This window comes from Pan paniscus, chromosome 7 (assembly GCF_029289425.2).
Source record: "Pan paniscus chromosome 7, NHGRI_mPanPan1-v2.0_pri, whole genome shotgun sequence".
Taxonomy (NCBI): domain Eukaryota; kingdom Metazoa; phylum Chordata; class Mammalia; order Primates; family Hominidae; genus Pan; species Pan paniscus.
Window position 1 is genome coordinate 112,141,181 of NC_073256.2, and position 18,956 is coordinate 112,160,136.

General features: G+C 43.4%; 1 protein-coding gene across 2 annotated transcripts in view; it reads left to right on the forward strand.

The window, feature by feature from the left end:
* The first annotated feature begins 10,520 nt into the window (after nt 1-10,520).
* Nucleotides 10,521-18,956, forward strand: part of INTS8 (integrator complex subunit 8) — a 57,234-nt gene continuing 48,798 nt past the window's right edge. The window contains exons 1-5 of one of the 2 annotated variants that reach the window (XM_003821671.6): nt 10,521-10,867; nt 12,217-12,391; nt 14,588-14,728; nt 15,046-15,117; nt 16,318-16,369. In XM_003821671.6, coding sequence (XP_003821719.1) covers nt 10,738-10,867; nt 12,217-12,391; nt 14,588-14,728; nt 15,046-15,117; nt 16,318-16,369 — 570 coding nt within the window. In that variant the 5' untranslated portion in view covers nt 10,521-10,737. The remainder of the gene's footprint in view (nt 10,868-12,216; nt 12,392-14,587; nt 14,729-15,045; nt 15,118-16,317; nt 16,370-18,956) is intronic. The other variant, XM_034966366.3, reaches the window with a different exon arrangement.

The following is an 18,956-nucleotide window of genomic DNA, read 5'->3' on the forward strand; positions in this document are numbered from 1 at the left end:
CACTGCACTCCAGCCTGGATGACAGAGTGAGACCCCGTCTCAAAAAGCAACAAACAAACAAACAAAACCCCCAAAACCAAGGTAGCTCACATAATTTTTTAATGTCAGTTTTTACACAGAAAAATGGGTGGGAGGGTGAAGTTAGAGTAATATTATTAGGTTTGATGGCTGGCTCCAGGGAAAAGGGGTTCTGGTTTCTATGGCAAGCCTTAGGGGAGAATGATGGTCCAGAGACAGGAGGTCAGGAGAGGGTCAGAGAGAAACTTATGTCTCTGGGGCCTTCATTTTGGGGTATCATTTTCTGAGCCCCAACAAGCTTTAAGTTTATTGCTGATTATAAAACCTAGACGATAGAGTGAGTCATAAATATCTTAAGAACAGGTTAATAATGCTTTAGGTTAGATAAAGCAAAGATTAAATAAAGGTTTGTAGATCTGGTTTATAGGGAAGCATTTGCATGCATGTGAAATGCAGGTGCTTTGTGTTTAATAAAAGATTTATTTATTTAGCAAATATTTACTGGTTGCCTGCTGTGTACTAGAGGCTGTACTAGGTAAACGGTATAACTACCATCCTGCTCTCCCCCACCCCCACCTCCAAGATCTTAGAGTCTACCGGGGAAGTGAGACTGTTAAATAGGTAACTGCAAGGAGGTGATATGAATGCCATGACCGGGATGCACAGCTCTATGGCCACATACAACAGGGTGCCTACCTGTCCAAGGAGGTAGTGAAGACCGCAGAGAAAAGTCATGTTTGATAGGACTCGCTTATTACCTCTTGACAGATCTGTTTTTGGAAGTCCCTAACAAGATGTAATTCAGTTAGGTGTTGCAGGATAGCTTGTACAAAGAATTAGTTACTTCCAATCACAATCCTCAAGTCATATTCCTTCTTCCATACTGGAAAGTATAAGGAAGAGGTGATACCAGCCAGCCGGTATTACCGGTAGATATGGACACTATCCCCAATGGCCACAAGATGGCAGTAGAATCCATCAGCTAGTTTCCCCCACCTCAAAAATATTTATTGAATAAAGTTTTAAATTGTATGTTTATGTCTGAATTGTATTGCATATTTTTTTAAAGAAATACCAAAGAAATTAACCGATTTCAAGTTTTTTGTTTGTTTCGAGAGAGAGTCTGTCTCTGTCGCCCAGGCTGGAGTGCAGCGGCGCGATCTCGGCTCACTGCAACCTCTGTCTCCTGGGTTCAGGCGATTCTCCTGCCTCAGCCTCCCGATTTGCTGGGATTACAGGCGTGCGCCACCTCCCCCAGCTAATTTTTTTATTTTTTAGTAGAAATGAGGTTTCACCATGTTGGCCAGGCTGGTCTCGAACTCCCGACCTTAGGTGATCCACCCGCCTCAGCCTCCCAAAGTGCTGGGATTATAGGCGTGAGCCACCGTGCCCGTCCTAGTTTATTTTTTTATTTATGTGATTTTCAGAGGTCCTTGGTGAAAATAATTTTCATCCTTAGACTGTATAATATCTCTGCTTTTTTATTTTTAGTTTTTCACTGTAGCTCATCTAGTTTGCTGTACTTTGTAGAGACCCAGATTTCAGAGGCAACGAGTCTCTGAGCTACCAGAATAACAAGGAAGCAGGGAGGATGTAAAAGAAAACATTTTAAACTATCATGAAGGAGGAGAGCAGGACTAGATACTGTGGTTTATGATCAACATAAAACAGAAACTTCTACCTGATGGTAACTGGTAAACATATACAGCATATGAACCTTGCCAGGGGCCCTGCAAATACATAATTATCACTATAAAAGGGGTTTGCCAGAATTTCACTTATTCTTATGATGTTACTAAATCTGCTACCACCTCATTTGTGAATTTTTCCTTGATCTGAAGCTAAACACTCTAGAACATTTCAGGCCTTGTGACATTTTTCAGGCTGTTTGACTAATTGATAATTAACTACAAGCTTCCTTTCTCATCTTCTCCATGTGGAGATGTCAGCACGCAGTATCCAAGCAGATGGGGACAAGGTGAGGGGTGTGGTTGCACAGGTAGTGTGCCTGGGGTTAGAGTGTGCCCACACTGAGGGGGTTACCAGAATGCAGGACTTTCAGTTTTAAAATTGACATAGTCCTGGCCAAGTGGGGATGAGTTGGTGCTATGGTTTTAATGTTTTTGCCTCCTCCAAAATTCATGTGTTGGAAACATAATTATTCTTATGCAACAGTATTGGGAGGTGAGGCCTTTTGGGAGGTGTTTAGGTCGTGAGGACTCTGCCCTCATAAAGTATGAATGCTGCTATAAAAAAGGGCTTGCAGGAGTGGTTTGTTCTCCCTTGTTCTTCTGCCTTTCTGCTGTGTGAGGACACAGCAGTCCTCTCTGTAGGATGCAGCAACAAGGTGACATCTCAGAACCAGAGGCTAAACCTTGATCTTGGACTTCCCAGCCTCTAGAAATGTGAGAAATCAATTTCTGTTCCTTAGAAATTACCCAGTCTCAGGTATTCCATTATAGCAGCACAAAATGGACTAAGACAGTTGGTCACTCTACCCAGTATACAAGGAAGTAGGGAGCTGTTGTGGAGAGAGGGTGAGAGGAAGTATGGTAAAATATTAACAATTGACACATTTGGGTGAAGGGGATAGGAGAGTTCTTTATACTGTTCTTAAATTTTTTTCATGTATTTACAACTATTTTTAAAAACAAACAAAAAAACCGGCTGGACACAGTGGCTCTCGCCTGTAATCCCAGCACTTTGGGAGGCCGAGGAGGGCGGATGACCTGAGGTTAGGAGCTTGAGACTAGCCTGTCCAACATGGTGAAACCCCATGTCTACTCAAATACAAAAATTAGCTGGGCGTGGTGGTTAGTCCCAGCTACTTGGGAGGCTGAGGCAGGAGAATTGCTTGAACCTGGGAGGCAGAGGTTGCAGTGAGCCGAGATTGTGCCACTGCACTCCAGCCTGGGTGACAGAGCAAGACTCTGTCTTAAAAAAATAATAAATAAGTAAATAAACAAATAGCATACAAATTTGATGGAACTTTTATTATCATTTCACTGAATCTGTAGATAAATTTGAGAATACAGTAATCAGCCTCCCTCTCTAGGAGCAGAATTTTTCTCTCCATTTATTTAGATCCTTCATGTTTTTGAATAACATTTTTATTATTTTCTTCATATAGGTCTTCCACATGTGATCTTGCCCTCATGATCTAATCACTTCCCAAAGGAGGCCCCTCCCTTCTAACCTTGGGGGTTGGTTTTCTTTCCTTTTTCTTTTCTTTTCTTTTTTCTTTTCTTTTTTTTTTGAGATGGAATCTCGCTCTTGTCGCCCAGGCAAAAGTGCAGTGGTGCGATTTCGGCTTACTGCAACGTCCGCCTCCTGGGTTCAAGCGATTCTCATTACTCAGCCTCCCAAGTAGCTGGGATTACAGGCGCCCATGCCCACGCCTGGCTGATAGTTGTATTTTTAGTAGACAGGGTTTCACCATGTTGGCCAGGCTGGTCTTGAACTCCTTACCTCAGGTGATCCGCCCGCCTCGGCCTCCCAAAGTGCTGGGATTACAGGCGTGAGCCACCACGCATGGTCTAGTTTTCAACACATGAATGTGGGGGGAACACAAGCATTCAGACCATAGCAGTGGTTCAATTTAATGAAGGTCATATCAGGGACCAAACCCTGGTTCTAACATTTATTCTCTGGGAGACTTTGACGAAGCTACTGATCTACTTATTCTGCTCCTAGATAAGGAGTCTCATTACTGTATTATCAAATTTATCTATAGATTTGGTGCAATTATAATAAAAGTTCCACCAAATTTGTGTGCTATTGATTTTTTGTTTTTTAAATAGTTGTAAATCCACAGAAAAAAAATTAAGAACAATAACTTCTCTGATCCTCAGCTTCTTCAGCTGTAAGGTGAGCTCATAATTCCTACTTTCTAGGATGTTGAAAGATCAAATGAGAAAACGAGGATATAAAGGCCCTAATTTGGGTCATGGTATGTAACAAATGCTCCATAATAGTTTGTTTCTATGAGCCCATAGAATTTTTCATGGGTTTTGAGGAAATATCAGGGACTTTAAAAGCATCTATATATGGCTGGGCACAGTGACTTACACCTGTAATTCCAGCACTTTGGGAGGCCAACATGGGAGGATCACTGGAGCCCAAGAGCTCCAGATCAGCCTGGGTGGGCAACATAGCAAGACCCTATCTCTGCAAAAAAATAAATAAATTAGCTGGGCATGGTGGTATTCATCTGTGGTCCCAGCTACTCAGGAGGCTGAGGCAGAAGGATCACTTGAACCCAGGATGTCAAGGAGGCAGTGAGCTAAATGCCACTGCACTCCAGCCTGGGCAACAGAGAGAGACCATCACAAAACAAACAAACAAACAAACAAACAAAAACCAGAACAGGGTGCGGTGGCTCACGTCTGTAATCCCAGCACTTTCGGAGGCTGAGGCGGGTAGATCACCTGAGGTCAGGAGTTCGAGAGCAGCCCGGTCGACATAGTGTAACCTGTCTCTACTAAAAATACAAAAATTAGCCAGGCATGGTGGCGTGCCTGTAATCCCAGCTACTCTGGAGGCTGAGGTAGGAGAATCACTTGAACCTGGGAGGTGGAGGTTGCAGCGAGCCAAGAGCGCACCATTGCACTCCAGCCTAGGCAACAGAGCAAGACTCTGTCTCAAAAAAAAAAAATACAGATAAAGTTGAAGTACCTGTGACCCCCCTCCCCCACTCCTTCCCCCCATTCACCTCTCCTCTCCCCTTCTCTAACCCACCCCTGTTCTATCCTCCTTCCCTCTTCTCTTCAGAGCCAAACACAGAAGGATTTTAATGTGCATGCCTCAATAAAATAGTTTCTCAGACTTTTTAGTCTCAGGGCCCTGTTAGACCAAAAAATTATTAAGCACTTAAAAGAGTCTTTGTTTATATTTACCATATTAAAAATTAACACTGAGAAGTTTTAAAAATATTTAATTTATTTAAATTAAAATAAAATAATCATATAAAAATAAAAATAATCCTATTACATGCTGACAAATACAATTTTATATAAAATAACTATTTTCATTTCAAAAACTAGAAGAGTGGCATTGCTCACATAGATGAGTAGTTAAAAAAAGAAGTATTTTATATCTTTTCGGATAATTATGGACTTTCTTCACCAAAACCTGAGAAAGCGGTTGTTTCTTAAAGATTAGCTGCAATTTTAAATCTGAAATCATACCAATTAACTTTTCAAATTCCGTTCCATTACAATTCATCAGTCTGTCTTGAAATTTTTTGTTTTGTTTTGTTTTGAGATGGAGTCTTGCTCTGTCGCCCAGGCTGGAGTACAGTGATGCGATTTCTGCTCACTGCAACCTCTGCCTCCCGGGTTCAAGCTATTCTCCTGCTTCAGACTCCTGAGTAGCTAGGATTACAGGCACCTGCCACCATGCCAGCTAATTTTTGTATTTTTAATAGAGACAGGGTTTGATCACGTTGGCCAGGCTGGTCCAAACTCCTGACCTCGTGATCCTCCCACCTCGGCCTCCCAAAGTGCTGGGATTACAGGCATGAGCCACCGTGCCCAGCCGAAATTTTTTATTTATTTACTTTTAAGAGGCAGGGTCTCGCTCTGTCACCCAGACTGGAGTAGAGTGGCATGATCATAGCTCGCTGCAGTCTCCAACTCCTGGCTTCAAGTGATCATCCTGTCCCTGCCTCCCAAAGTGTTGGGATTACAGGCATGAGCCACTGTGCTCGGCTTGTCTTGGAATTTAAATAAATCTTTTAGCCATATATTAGGAAAACATTGATTGATTTGTCAAGTTGTGATGATCATCTGAAAGTTGACACATTTAAATATACATTTGTTAATATCGCCATTGGTGTCATCAGAAAAGTCTTGTCAAGTATTGGGAAGCTGCCAAGTTTACAGTTTTCTAAAATTCTAATTTTACTTAAAAAGTTGAATGTTGGCCAGGAGCGGTGGCTCATGTCTGTAATCCCAGCACTTTGGGAGGCCAAGGTGGGAGGATCACTTGAGGTCAGGAGTTCGAGACCAGTCTGGCCAACACGGTGAAACCCCATCTCTACTAAAAATAGAAAAATTAGCCGGGTGTGGTGGTGGCAGTGCCTGTAATCCCAGCTATTCGGGAGGCTGAGGCAGGAGAATCGCTTGAACCTGAGAGGTGGAGGTTGCAGTGAGCGGTGATAGCACCATTGCACTCCAGCCTGGGCAGCAAGAGCGAAACTCCATCTCAAAAAAAAAAAAAAAAATTGAATGTTATTATTCGCCACAAATGGTGTTAGTTGTTTTCCATAAAGTGACATGACAGGCTCACTTTGTTCAAGAAAATGTCTGCTAAATACCCAAGTCTGAATGACCACAGTCTGTTCTCATTCTTTCTTTCTTTTTTTTTTTTTTTTGAGACAGGGTCTCACTCTGTCACCCACCTGAGTGCAGTGGTGCAATCTCGGCTCACTGTAGCCTCATCCTCTTGGGCTCAAGCAATCCTCCCACCTCAGTTTCCCACATAGCCAGGACTACAGACGCACACCACCATCCCAGGCTTATTTTTTATTTTGATTTTTTTGTAGAGACAGAAGTCTCACTATGCTGCCCAGATACGTCTTGAATTCCTGGACTCTCCACCTCAGCCTCCCAAAGTGCTGGGATTACAGGCGTGAGCCACCGCACTCCGCCAGTTTCTGTTGTTTTAAACCACAAAGTTTGTGGTAATTTGTTACAGCAGCCACTTGAAACAGATACAATGAGTATGTCACATTTTGTTTGTCTATTCACCAGGTTATAGACCTTGGTTTCTACTTTTAGGCTACTGTAGATACTGCTGTTCTAAACATTCAAGTCTTTGTGTGGGTACATTTTCTCCTTTCTCTTGGATACATACCTAGAAGGGGAATTGCTGAGTCATCTGGTAAGCCTATTTTTAACTTTTTTTTTTTTTTTGAGACAGAGTTTCATTCTTGTCGCCTAAGCTGGAGTGCAATGGCGCGATCTCGGCTCACCGCAACCTCCGCCTCCCGGGTTCAAGCGATTCTCCTGCCTCAGCCTCCTGAGTACCTGGGATTACAGGCATGTGCAACCAAGCCCAGCTAATTTTGTATTTTTTAGTAGAGATGGGGTTTCTCCATGTTGGTCAGGCTGGTCTCGAACTCCTGACCTCAGGTGATCCGCCCGCCTCGGCCTCCCAAAGTGCTGGGATTACAGGCGTGACCCACCGTGCCCGGCCTATTTTTAACATTTTGAGAAACTGCCAAACTGGTTTCAAAAGTGGCTGTAGCATTTTACATTTGACATGTATGGAGGTTCTAATTTCATATCATCACCAATACTTATTTTTGTCTTTTTGATCATAGCCATTTTAGTGGGTGTGAAGTGGTATTTCACACAGTTTTGTTTTGCTTTATTTATTTATGTATTTATTTGAGACAAAGTCTCGCTCTGTCACCCAGCCCAGAGTGCAGTGGCATAATCATAGCTCACTGCAGCCTGCTTCCCAGGCTCAAGCCATCCTCCCACCTCAGTCCCCCAGGGTAGCTGGGACCACAGGCATGTATCGCCATGCCTGGCTAATTTTTGTGTTTTTTGTAGAGATGGGGTCTCATGTTGTTGCCCAGGCTAGTGATTTGCGTTTCTTTTCCTTTCCTTTTTTTTTTTTTTTTGAGACAGTCTCACTCTGTCACCCAGGCTGGAGTGCAGTGGCATGATCTCAGCTCATTGCAACCTCCACCTCCTGGGTTCAAGTGATTCTCTGTCTCAGCCTCCCGAGTAGCTGGGATTACAGACGCATCACCACCATGCCTGGCTAATTTTTGTATTTTTAGTAAAGACAGGGTTTCACCATCTTGGCCAGGCTGGTCTTGAACTCCTGACCTTGTGATCCACCCGCCTTGGCCCCCTAAAGTGATGAAATCACAGGCGTGAGCCACCGCACCTGGCTGATGATTTGTGTTTCTTTAACGACTAATGATATTGAGCATTTTCATGTGCATATTGCCCATTTGTAATATCTTCTTTGGAGAATGATCAATTCAAATCCTTTTTTTTTTTTTTTTGAGATGGAGTCTCGCTCTGTCGGAGTCTCACTCTGTTGCCTAGGCTGGAGTGCAGTGGCACAATCTCAGCTCACTGCAACCTCTGCCTCGTGGGTTCAAGCAATTCTCCTGCCTCAGCCTCTCAAGTAGCTGGGATTACAGGTGCCCGCCACCATGCCAGGCTAATTTTTGTATTTTTAGTAGAGATGAGGTTTCACCATGTTGGCCAGGCTGGTCTTGAACTCCTGACCTCAGGTGATCCACCCACCTCGGCCTCCCAAAGTGCTGGGATTACAGGCGTGAGCCACTGTGCCTGGCCAATTCAAATCCTTTACTCACTGTGTTGTTGCTGGGTTGTAAGAGTTCTTTACATATTCTAGATGTAAGTCCCTTATCAGACACATGATTTGCAAATATTTTCTTCTAGTCTTTGGGTTGTCATTCCACTTTCCTGATGGTATCTTTCCAAGTGTATTGTTTTTTAAATCAAAATTTTAAATATTTCTTTTGCCTCTGTTGTTTCTGAGAGCCGAAGACATAGCAAGTTGAAGAAGCCTTGGCTTTTTGACATTCTGGGACACCTTTCAAGAACACTGAACCCACACCAGGATTGTCACACACTGTCAGGGAAAGATGTGTCACTCCAGACCCAGGCAAGCAAACTTGGCCACAGCTGGTATATGTGTCTTGCATCAAAGCAGAAGCAACTGGTAGTTTTGAGGGTCTTCTGACAGACACCCTCCAAACATACTGCTCAGAAGTGAGGTAGGAGGTGAGATGCGACTCTGGAGTCAGGGTTTGGACACCGGACCAAATTCAGGGATGGGGCGGAAGCAGCTTTCCATAAGACATGCTCAACAGTGTGCCATGTCGGTTTACCATTGCCATGGCAACACCTGGGCATTGCCACCCCATTCTATGGTAATGACCCAATGACCCAGAAGTTACTACCTTTTTCCTAGAAATTTCTGCATAAACTTCCCCTTAATCTGCATGCAATTAAAAGTGGGTATAAATATGCCTGCAGAACCTCCCTGAGCTGGTATTCTCAGCGCACTGCCTGTGGGGTAGCCCTGCTCTGCAGGGGCAGTCACAGAGCTGTAACACTGCCACTTCAGTAAAGCTGTTCTCTTCTACCACTGGTTCACACTTAAATTCTTTCCTGGACAAAGCAAAGAACTCTCTGGGGTGAAGTTCCAATTTGGGGTCACCTGCCCTGCATTAGAGGGACAAGAGTCCCTGGCTGGAAGCTTGAGTTCATTAGACTCCTCCAATGTTGATGAAGTCTTAAGTTATGACTCCCTCTAAGAGATGGTCTCTAAGTTTAATAAACTTCAAGATCTCTGTCAACCTTCAAGTATTCAATTACCCACTCTGAAAAGGGGAGTTCAGTGCTGTAACACTTTTATGGCAAGACATTTTTGAGTCTAAATAAAACACCTTGGGACTTGAAATATATAATGTTGTTATTGTATTAGATGGTAGTGGAATAATGAACTCTTCCTTAATTAAAACTTATTTTTACATATGTAATACAAATGTCAAAATGTCAAGTTAATCTGTACTGATTTCCTTTTTTTTCTTTCTTTTTTTTTTCTCGTTGTGAGACAGGGTCTCACTCTGTTGCCCAGGATGGAGTGTAGCGGCACAATGACAGCTCACTGCAACCTCAATCTCTTAGGCTTAGGTGATCCTCCCGCCTCAGCTTCCTGAGTAGCTGGGACCACAGGTGTGTGTCACCATACCCGGCTACTTAAAAAAAATTTTTTTTGAGACAGAGTTTCGCTCTGTTGCCCAGGCTGGAGTGCAATGGAGCGATCTCGGTTCACTGCAACCTCCGCCTCGCGGGTTCAAGCGATTCTCCTGCCACAGCCTCCTGAGCAGCTGGGATTACAGGCGTCCGCCACCAAGCCCGGCTAATTTTTGTATTTTTAGTAGAGACGGGGTTTCATCATATTGGTCAGGCTGGCCTTGTATTCACGATCTATGAATGCATCTTTTTTCAGTTTTAATCGTTAATATAAAATACAAGAACATCACAGAACGGAGGTAAATGTATAGGGTTAACAGCGCCTCTAGCGGGGATATCGAAAGGATCAACTAGGCTCTAAGTATCGGGAGCTAGCAGCAAGGGCTGCTCACCGTATGCTGCCATCCGTCCAGGAAGCGAGTGGGAAGCTGGTGTTCTCGGCAGGACGGCGGGAGCATCTGAGGAGAGGACCCAGGTGCGAGGAAATCTCAGAAATGGGAACGGGGAAATTGAAAGCACAGGAGATAAACTTTGCTTGGGTCACAACTAGAACCCTTCGCTTCGCCTTTACGAAAATATTGAGGCCCGTTGCAACCCTAGATGAGGTTGTCTCATTTTCTCGCTGGAGAACTGTCAGGGAACACGGAAAACCCACCCGCAACCCGGCTTCATGCGGCGCCGTCTCCTATGGCAACCGGGAGGAGGCGTGGTTCGAAGGTTAGTCACGCCCCTTTCCTTCCAACCCGAACAACGATTGGTCCGAAGGCGCGGCGGTGGCGCGGGGAGGCGGATCCAGGACCGCAGCTCCGGCTGGCCCGCGCCGCCATTTTGGATTGTGTGAGTTTCCGGGACGTTCGGAGGGTGGCCTCTCTCCCACCGGCTTCCGCATACCCCAGGCCCCGGCCCGCATCCAAGTGTCAGGTTGGAGCCGGGAAGCGGCCCTGGTGGTAGTGGCGGCGGGGGCAGGATGAGCGCGGAGGCGGCGGACCGGGAGGCGGCCACCTCCAGCCGGCCCTGCACCCCGCCGCAGACCTGCTGGTTTGAGTTTCTGCTGGAGGAGTCACTGTTGGAGAAACATCTGCGCAAGCCCTGCCCGGGTGAGCGCGGCGCCTGCACCTGGGGAGCGGGACCCGGCCACCGGCGCTGTCCGCCCAGCTTCCCTCCGCTCCCCGCTTTCTCGGTCACCGAAGCTGCGGCCTGGGAGGCGCGCACAGGAGCCCAGCTCCGGCCGGGCTCCTCGCTTCCCTTAAACATGCCCGGGTGGAGGGTCAAAGAAAAGCTCGAAACAAAGGCTCTCCTACCCCCGGAGGGGAGGGCCTGGTGCTGTCATCCTAAACCCTTTGGTCCTTTTTACGATTTACCTTTTTACTGTTGGGGTTTTAGAGGCTGCGAGGCAGGTCTTGTGGTTGCTTGGGTCGGGGAGGCTGACCAGACCCCTCCTTCAACCCCAAGCTGAATAAATTCAGGGAGCTGGGGAGAAAGCAGCTGTTGGGTGTTGATCGTGACGCTAGTTATTATCTTAGGTTTTATTTAAACATTTTTTTCTTCAGTGAGGGAATTTTATTGACTCTTATTCCAAAGTTGGGCTGTAAGTTAAAAGAAAATCTTTGAAAGCAGGAACTGCTGCACATTTGCAAGATGGCTTTGTATAGTGATGATAATGATTAATAGCCCAGTTAAATGGGTGTGATTGATGGGGGAGGAGGAAAACTCCAGGCATTCTCAAAAAAGGTATTGGCACAAAAAGGTAAGTTCCTCGGATAGCATTTCTCTAAATTCAAATCTATATATGGCTTGTTCAGTCTCAGACTGGCCTTAACTGATAGAGACCACTGTGTAAGAAGTTAGTGTACTTAGGCAGTTTTGGCACCTGTATAATGCCCTTAATTCATTCCTTTTGAAAGATAATTTGTTGAGTGCTTTCCGGGTGCCATGCACTGTGCTTAATTGTTCACATCCGTTACCTCCTTTAATTTAATCTTCATAATGATCCTGTGAGGTAGGTGATATTATCCTCTATTTTGCATTGGAAGAAGCAGGTACAGAGAGGTCACTTGATGGAGGTCCCCCTAATTAAGTGTCAAAATAATAGTTCTAATATTTATATCTCATTCTTCTAATTGGCAGTGGTTATTTGCAGAACCAGAAATCTATGACTGTTATGTTCTTCCCCGTAAGATGCTTTTTTTTTGCTTTTTTCCACTCTAATCTGTTACCCTTCCTCCTTACCACTCTTCCGCATCTCCTTTAACCCCCAGGCACACTTCTTACATACGTATTCCTTAGTCATTTTAATAGCGCAGCTGTTTGGATTCCTTTTGTGGCAAAAAAACCCAAACTCCCCCCACCCACCCCCACCCCCAAAAAAACCAAACCAATAGTGAATCCTTTTGTATCTACATAATTAAAACTTAAATTTAAGAATTTATTTTCTTTTAAACCCTAGATCCTGCACCAGTTCAACTTATAGTTCAGTTTTTGGAACAGGCTTCCAAACCTTCAGTTAATGAACAAAACCAAGTTCAACCTCCGCCTGATAACAAGAGAAATCGTATTTTAAAACTACTTGCTCTTAAAGTTGCTGCACATTTGAAGTGGGACTTAGACATATTAGAGAAAAGGTATCCAAGATTTCAGTGAAATTTCATTTGAAGTGCTATTTAGATATCTTGTTTTATTTCTATATATGCTTTTATGATATCGGCTCTTAAAAATTACGTGCTGGGCGCCGTGGCTCACGCCTATAATAATCCCGGCACTTTGGGAGGCCAAGGCTGGCAGATTACTTGAGGTCAGGAGTTTGAGACCAGCCTGGCCATCATGGTGAAACCTCGTCTCTAGCCGGGCATGGTGGCGGGCCTGTAATTTCAGCTACTTGGGAGGCTGAGGCACGAGAATCGCTTGAACCCGGGAGGCTGAGGTTGCAGTGAGCCGAGATGGCGCTACTGCACTCCAGCCTGGGCGATAGAGTAAGACTCGGGAAAAAAAAAAAATAATAATAAATATTATATATTCTTGATAAAATATGCAAGTATAACATTACTTTTGATGTGGTAACTAGAGAAAATCCACACCTAAACTGTTGTAAATTTCTCAAGTGACTTTTACATATCTGAAGAAAATGAATAAAAATTAATGATAGATGTTGTGTAATATGAATGATTTGCTGTTGAATAATTGAGTTGATTTTACTGGTCATAAATCACTATCTCCTATTAAAACAGCTGATTAGAGTCAGTGCTTATTTGCTTAAATATAAATACTTTCAAGCCTGTTATTAGAAAATGATTTATTATCATCCCCTTCTCATCACAATTTAAAATATCCCTTATAGGAAGTTGGGAAAAATTTAAAAAATAGGAAATAATTGGGGAGGAGAGAGGTTTTTTTTGACATTTTCATGTAATTTTTGTTCTTTGTTCTCCATAGGCTTAAAGTTGTGATCATACCCTATATACTGTTTTGATTCCTGGTTTTTTCACCTAGCAGTATCATGAGCATTTCCCCTTTTTTATTTTTTGGAGAGAATTCCGTTGTATGGATAATTTATTAACTGTTCCTTAATTGACAGTCGTTTAGTTTATTTCTAGTTTTTCACTGATATAAATCACAGGGCCTTAAATATCTTTGCCCATAAAATAAGTTTATCTGTATTTCGAGTTGTATTCTTAGGATAGCTCCTTAAATTGCTGGATCGTGCAGTATAAACATTGTTAAGACACATGAATATTGCCGGATTGCATTCCAAAAGAGTTTATACTCTCACCAGTAGTATTCAAAAACCCTCTTTTTAACCACATTCTTCAGCATTAAATATTAGAATTTTTAAAGTGTATTTTTTTTTTTTTTTTTGAGACGGAGTCTCGCTCTGTCACCCAGGCTGGAGTGCAGTGGCGCGATATCCGCTCACTGCAAGCTCCGCCTCCTGGGTTGACGCCATTCTCCTGCCTCAGCCTCCCGAGTAGCTGGGACTACAGGCGCCCACCACTATAAAGTGTATTTTTAATCTGAGCAGGGGAAGCTATACGTTATAGACTGAAGAGACATCAACAGATAGCAATGGGTACAAAGAAATATGACATATATGAGGCAGCTGGAAAATTGAACACTGATAGGATGTTTGACAGTAAGCAAGTCTAAGTTTTTTAGATGTGAAATTAATATTGTGATTATGTTAAGAGTTAATTTTTTGAGATATATTCTGAAATATTTATGGACGAAATGATTTGGGAAGTGGGGAAGAATAGAGATGAAGTAAGATTGGCCATCAGGTGATAATTGCTAGATGATGGTACATAGGGGTTCATTATATCCTGTCTACTTTTATGTTTTACGTTTTTTCATAATAAAAAGTTTTAAAAATCTTTTCGCATTTAAGCCGGGCACGGTGGCTCACGCCTGTAATCCCAGCACTGTGGGAGGCTGAGGCAGGCAGATCCCAAGGTCAGGAGATGGAGACCATCCTGGCTAACATGGTGAAACCCCGTCTCTACTAAAAACACAAAAAATTAGCCGGGCGTGGTGGCGGGCGCCTGTAATCCTAGCTACTCAGGAGGCTCAGGCAGGAGAATGGCATGAACCCGGGAGGCGGAGCTTGCAGTGAGCCAAGATTGTGCCACTGCACTCCAGCCTGGGCGACAGAGCGAGACTCTGTCTCAAAAAAAAAAAAACAAAAAACTTTTTCACATTTGATAGCTAAACCCAGAGATGTGGTTCCTTAACAATGTAGGTATTTTCAGCGAGGATATGGAATTTTGTATGTATTTTGTGTTTCTTTCACAATTAATGTGCAAACTTGTATGTTTTGCTTCTTCAAGTTTGTCTGTTCCAGTATTGAATATGCTACTAAATGAACTACTCTGCATCAGTAAAGTTCCTCCTGGGACAAAGCATGTAGACATGGATCTGGCCACTTTACCTCCGACCACTGCCATGGCTGTACTTCTCTATAATAGATGGTAAATGTTTTCATAAACTCAGAAGGCGTTGGGCAACCTCTGTTTTATTGCACTGTGGCTTTCAAGGATATTCTTTTAATGGACCCATTCTGCTGCAGGGATTTTTCAAATCTTGGGAACTGTGAGTCTAATGGTGGAGAAAATTTGTGACTGCATAGATGAAAAGCAATCTGATAAATATGTGGATGACTTATGCAGGATTTACCATGTGTCAATTAATCTTCATATAATTTATACAAACCTAAGGAGTACTTGAAAAAATAATTGAGATGACATTTATAATGTATGAAATTTTCTTTTTCCTGTCTTTTCTTCAGGGCAATTAGGACAATTGTTCAAAGTAGTTTTCCAGTCAAACAGGCAAAACCCGGACCCCCTCAGTTAAGTGTGTAAGTTGGTGGCTATGACCTTTACTTGGCACTTTTTTCATTAGAGTTTTAAAAATGTTTGCAAGTTTTTAATAACCTCTGTTATAGAAGAAGTAGAGCAGGAATAGGAGGGCAGAAGGCCTGTGTGAAGGTTTGTTTGAAGGAGTTAGAGGGGCTGGAGAGTCAGGTAATGTGCTAGATACAGAGTTCTAAGAAGGGAAGTGCTTTGGGAATTGTGCCATTTATCTGAAAGCAGTGAAGTTTTTTTTTGTTTTGTTTTGTTTTTGTTTTTTTTTTTGAGATGGAGACTCACTCTGTCGCCCAGGCTGGAATGCAGTGGTGTGATCTCGGCTCACTGCAGCCTCCACCTCCTGGGTTCAAGTGATTCTCCCACCTCAGCCTCCCAAGTAGCTGGGATTGCAGGTGTGGGCCACCACGCCTGGCTAATTTTTGCATTTTTTAGTAGAGAGTGGGTTTCACCATGTAGGCCAGGCTGGTGTCGAACTCCTGACCTCAGGTGATCCACCCACCTTGGTCTTCCAAAGTGCTGGGATTACAGGTGTGAGCCACGGCACCCAGCCTGATATTTTTTTCATTTAATTAAATTGTCTTGAAAAAGATTTGTATGTGGGGAAATTAATATATGTCAATATTAGGGTACAATACAAAAGTTGATCGTATCTGGAGGTTTTCTTTTTTTAAATTTTTTATTTTTAAGGCTTGTCAAGTGAAGCAGCAGGAGTGGAGGATGGAGTTTTAAACCTGATTCTTAATTTCCACATGGCAGCCTAGCCAAATTTGGAGCTAGAAAGCATAGTTTCTAACTTGATACAAATGAGCTTTTGTTGTAAGTTTTGCTCTTCAGTTGAGTAAATGAGGCTGGGTGCTGTGGCTCACACCTGTAATCCTAACACTTTGGTAGGTTGAGGTGGGAGGATTACTTGAACCCAGGAGGTTTTGAGGCTGCCACTGCACTCCAATCTGGGTGACAGGGTGTCTCAAAAACAAACAAAAAACCCAAATAAAGTAAATGAGAAAATACTGGTACGTTAATAAGCATCATAATAGTTGAGGGTTTTGTTTTTTCAAACATGAAAATGAATAACATTAAAAACACTCTTAAATTGAACCTGACTTTCAAGAATGATGCTCTTAAGTTTTGAATTTTTTAGTCTCGAGAGTAACTTTTGATACTTTTGTTTTCAATTGTTTCTCTTTTAGTATGAATCAAATGCAACAGGAAAAAGAGCTAACAGAAAACATTTTGAAAGTGGTAAGTATTGGCATCAGTTACACAGTAACACTTCAGGAACAACTTTAGAGCAGCAGTTCCCAACCTTTTTGGCACCAGGGACTGGTTTTGTGGAAGGCAATTTCCAGGAAACTGGATGTGGTGTGGGGGGCGGGGGGTGAGGATGATTTCAGGATGATTCAAGCACGTTACATTTATTGTGTACTTTATTTCCATTATTATTACGTTGTAATATATATGGAAATAATTATCCAACTCACCATAATTTAGAATCAACGGGAACCCTGAGCTTGTTTTCCTGCAACTAGATGGTCCCATTTGGGGGTGATGAGAGACAGTGACAGATCATCAGGCATTAATTCTCACAAGGAGGACACAACATGGATCCCTCGCGTGTGTAGTTCACGATAGGGTTTGCTCTCCTGTGTGAATCTAATGCCCCCATTGATCTGACAGGAGGTGGAGCTCAGGCCATAATGCGAGCGATGGGGAGCAGCTGTAAATACAGCTGAAGCTTCTTTTGCTCACCCGCTGCTCACTTCCTGCTGTGCAGCCTGGTTCCTGGTACCAGTCCATGGCCTGGGGGTTGGGGACCCCTGCCTTTATACCATTTATAGATGTGTCTTCTAATCTTGGGGACATGAGAGTTGTGAAGGTCTAAGTGCCGTGACATTAAGGTTTTTACTATTAGGATATAGGTAATATTCTAAATCACACATAGTCTTTCAGTTTTAATAGTAGAGTACTACTGATTGATTCTATTTTGTGATACATTAGTAGATACGAGAAACTGATTTTACAGGTGACGTCTTTATATTTTGTATTTTCTAAAAACTCTATGACAAACATGTATAGTTTATATTTTAAAATTACTTTTATAATAAATTACAGCAGTTTATTTTTTATTTTTTTGAGACAGAGTCTTGCTCTGTTACCAGGCCGGAGTGCAGTGGCGGAGTCAGCTCACTGCAACTTCGCCTCCCTGCTTCAAGCAATTTTCCTGCCTCAGCCTCCTGAATAGCTGGGATTACAGGCACTTGCCACCACGCCCAGCTAATTTTTTGTATTTTTAGTAGAGACAGGTTTCACCGTGTTGGCCAGGCTGGTCTCGAACTCCTGACCTCAAGTGATCCACCCACCTTGGCCTTCCAAAGTGCTGGGATTACAGGTGTGAGCCACTGTGCCTAGCCTAGCAGTTATTTTTTAATTGATCTACATAATGGAAAATTAGAAACCTGACAGTTTCTATAATTTAGAAATGATTTCTGTAATTAACACCTACAATGTTCCATATTACCATGTGAGGTGTAGGGGCTGGGTGAGGAGAGAAAAAGGTAAGACATGATCTGTATCTCACTATAGCAAATATGCTGTAATATTTTGAATGTGGAAGCCAAAGCCTACATCATTTCATTGTTGTTATCTAGTTCCTAATAAAATGACTGGCACATTGAAGTATACAGATATTTCTTGAATAAATCAAGTGGAACAGTGCAAATTTTTTCTTTTTTAGACAGGGTCTGACTCTGTTGCCCAGGCTACAGTGCAGTGGCCTGATCTTGGCTCATTGCAGCCTCCACCTCCCAGTCTCAAGCGATCCTCCCACCTCAGTGTTGCCAGTAGCTGGGACTACAGACATGTGCCACCACACTAGACTAATTTTTGTATTTTTTGTAGAGATGGGATTTTGCCATGTTGTTCAGTCTGGTCTCGAACTTCTGGACTCAAGCGATCCACCCACTTCGGACCCCCAAAGTGCTGGTATTACATACATGAGTCACTGTGTCCAGCAAAATCTTTTTTGTTTTTTGAGATGGAGTCTTGCTCTGTTGCCCAGGCTGGAGTGCAATGGTGCGATCTCAGCTCACTGCAACCTCCGCCTCCCGGGTTCAAGCGATTCTTCTGCCTCAGTCTCCCAGGTAGCTGGGATTATAGGCGTGCTCCACCATGCCTGGCTAATTTTTGTATTTTTAGTAGAGATAGGGTTTCACCATGTTGGTCAGGCTGGTCTTGAACTCCTGACCTCGTGCTCTGCCCATCTTGGGCTCCTAAAGTGCTGGGATTACAGGTGTGAGCCACCGTGCCCGGCCACCAGCTAAATCTTTAAAGCATTAACTTTTCTTTTTTAGACAGAATATTACTCTGTCACCCAGGCTGGAGTGCAGTGGCATGATCTCAGCTCACTGCAACCTCTGTCTCCTAGGTTCAAGCAATTCTTGTGCCTCAGCCTCCCTAGTAGCTGGGATTACAAGTGTATGCTACCATGGCCAGCTAATTTTTGTAGTTTTAGTAGAAACAGGATTTCTCCATGCTGGCCAGGCAGGTCTCGAACCCCTGGCCACAGATGATCCTCCTGCCTCGCTTGGCCTCCCAAAGTGTTGGGATTACGGGTGTGACCCACTGCCCCTGGCCTAAAGTATCAACTTTTCTACAGAAAAAAGATACCAGTCTTTCCTGTTTTTTGTATTGTCTTTTTCTTTTTTTTTTTTTTTTGAGATGGAGTTTCGCTCTGTCACCCAGGCCGGAGTGCAGTGGCGCGATCTTGGCTCACTGCAACCTCCACCTCCCAGGTTCAAGCAATTCTCCTGCCTCAGCTTCCTGAGTAGCT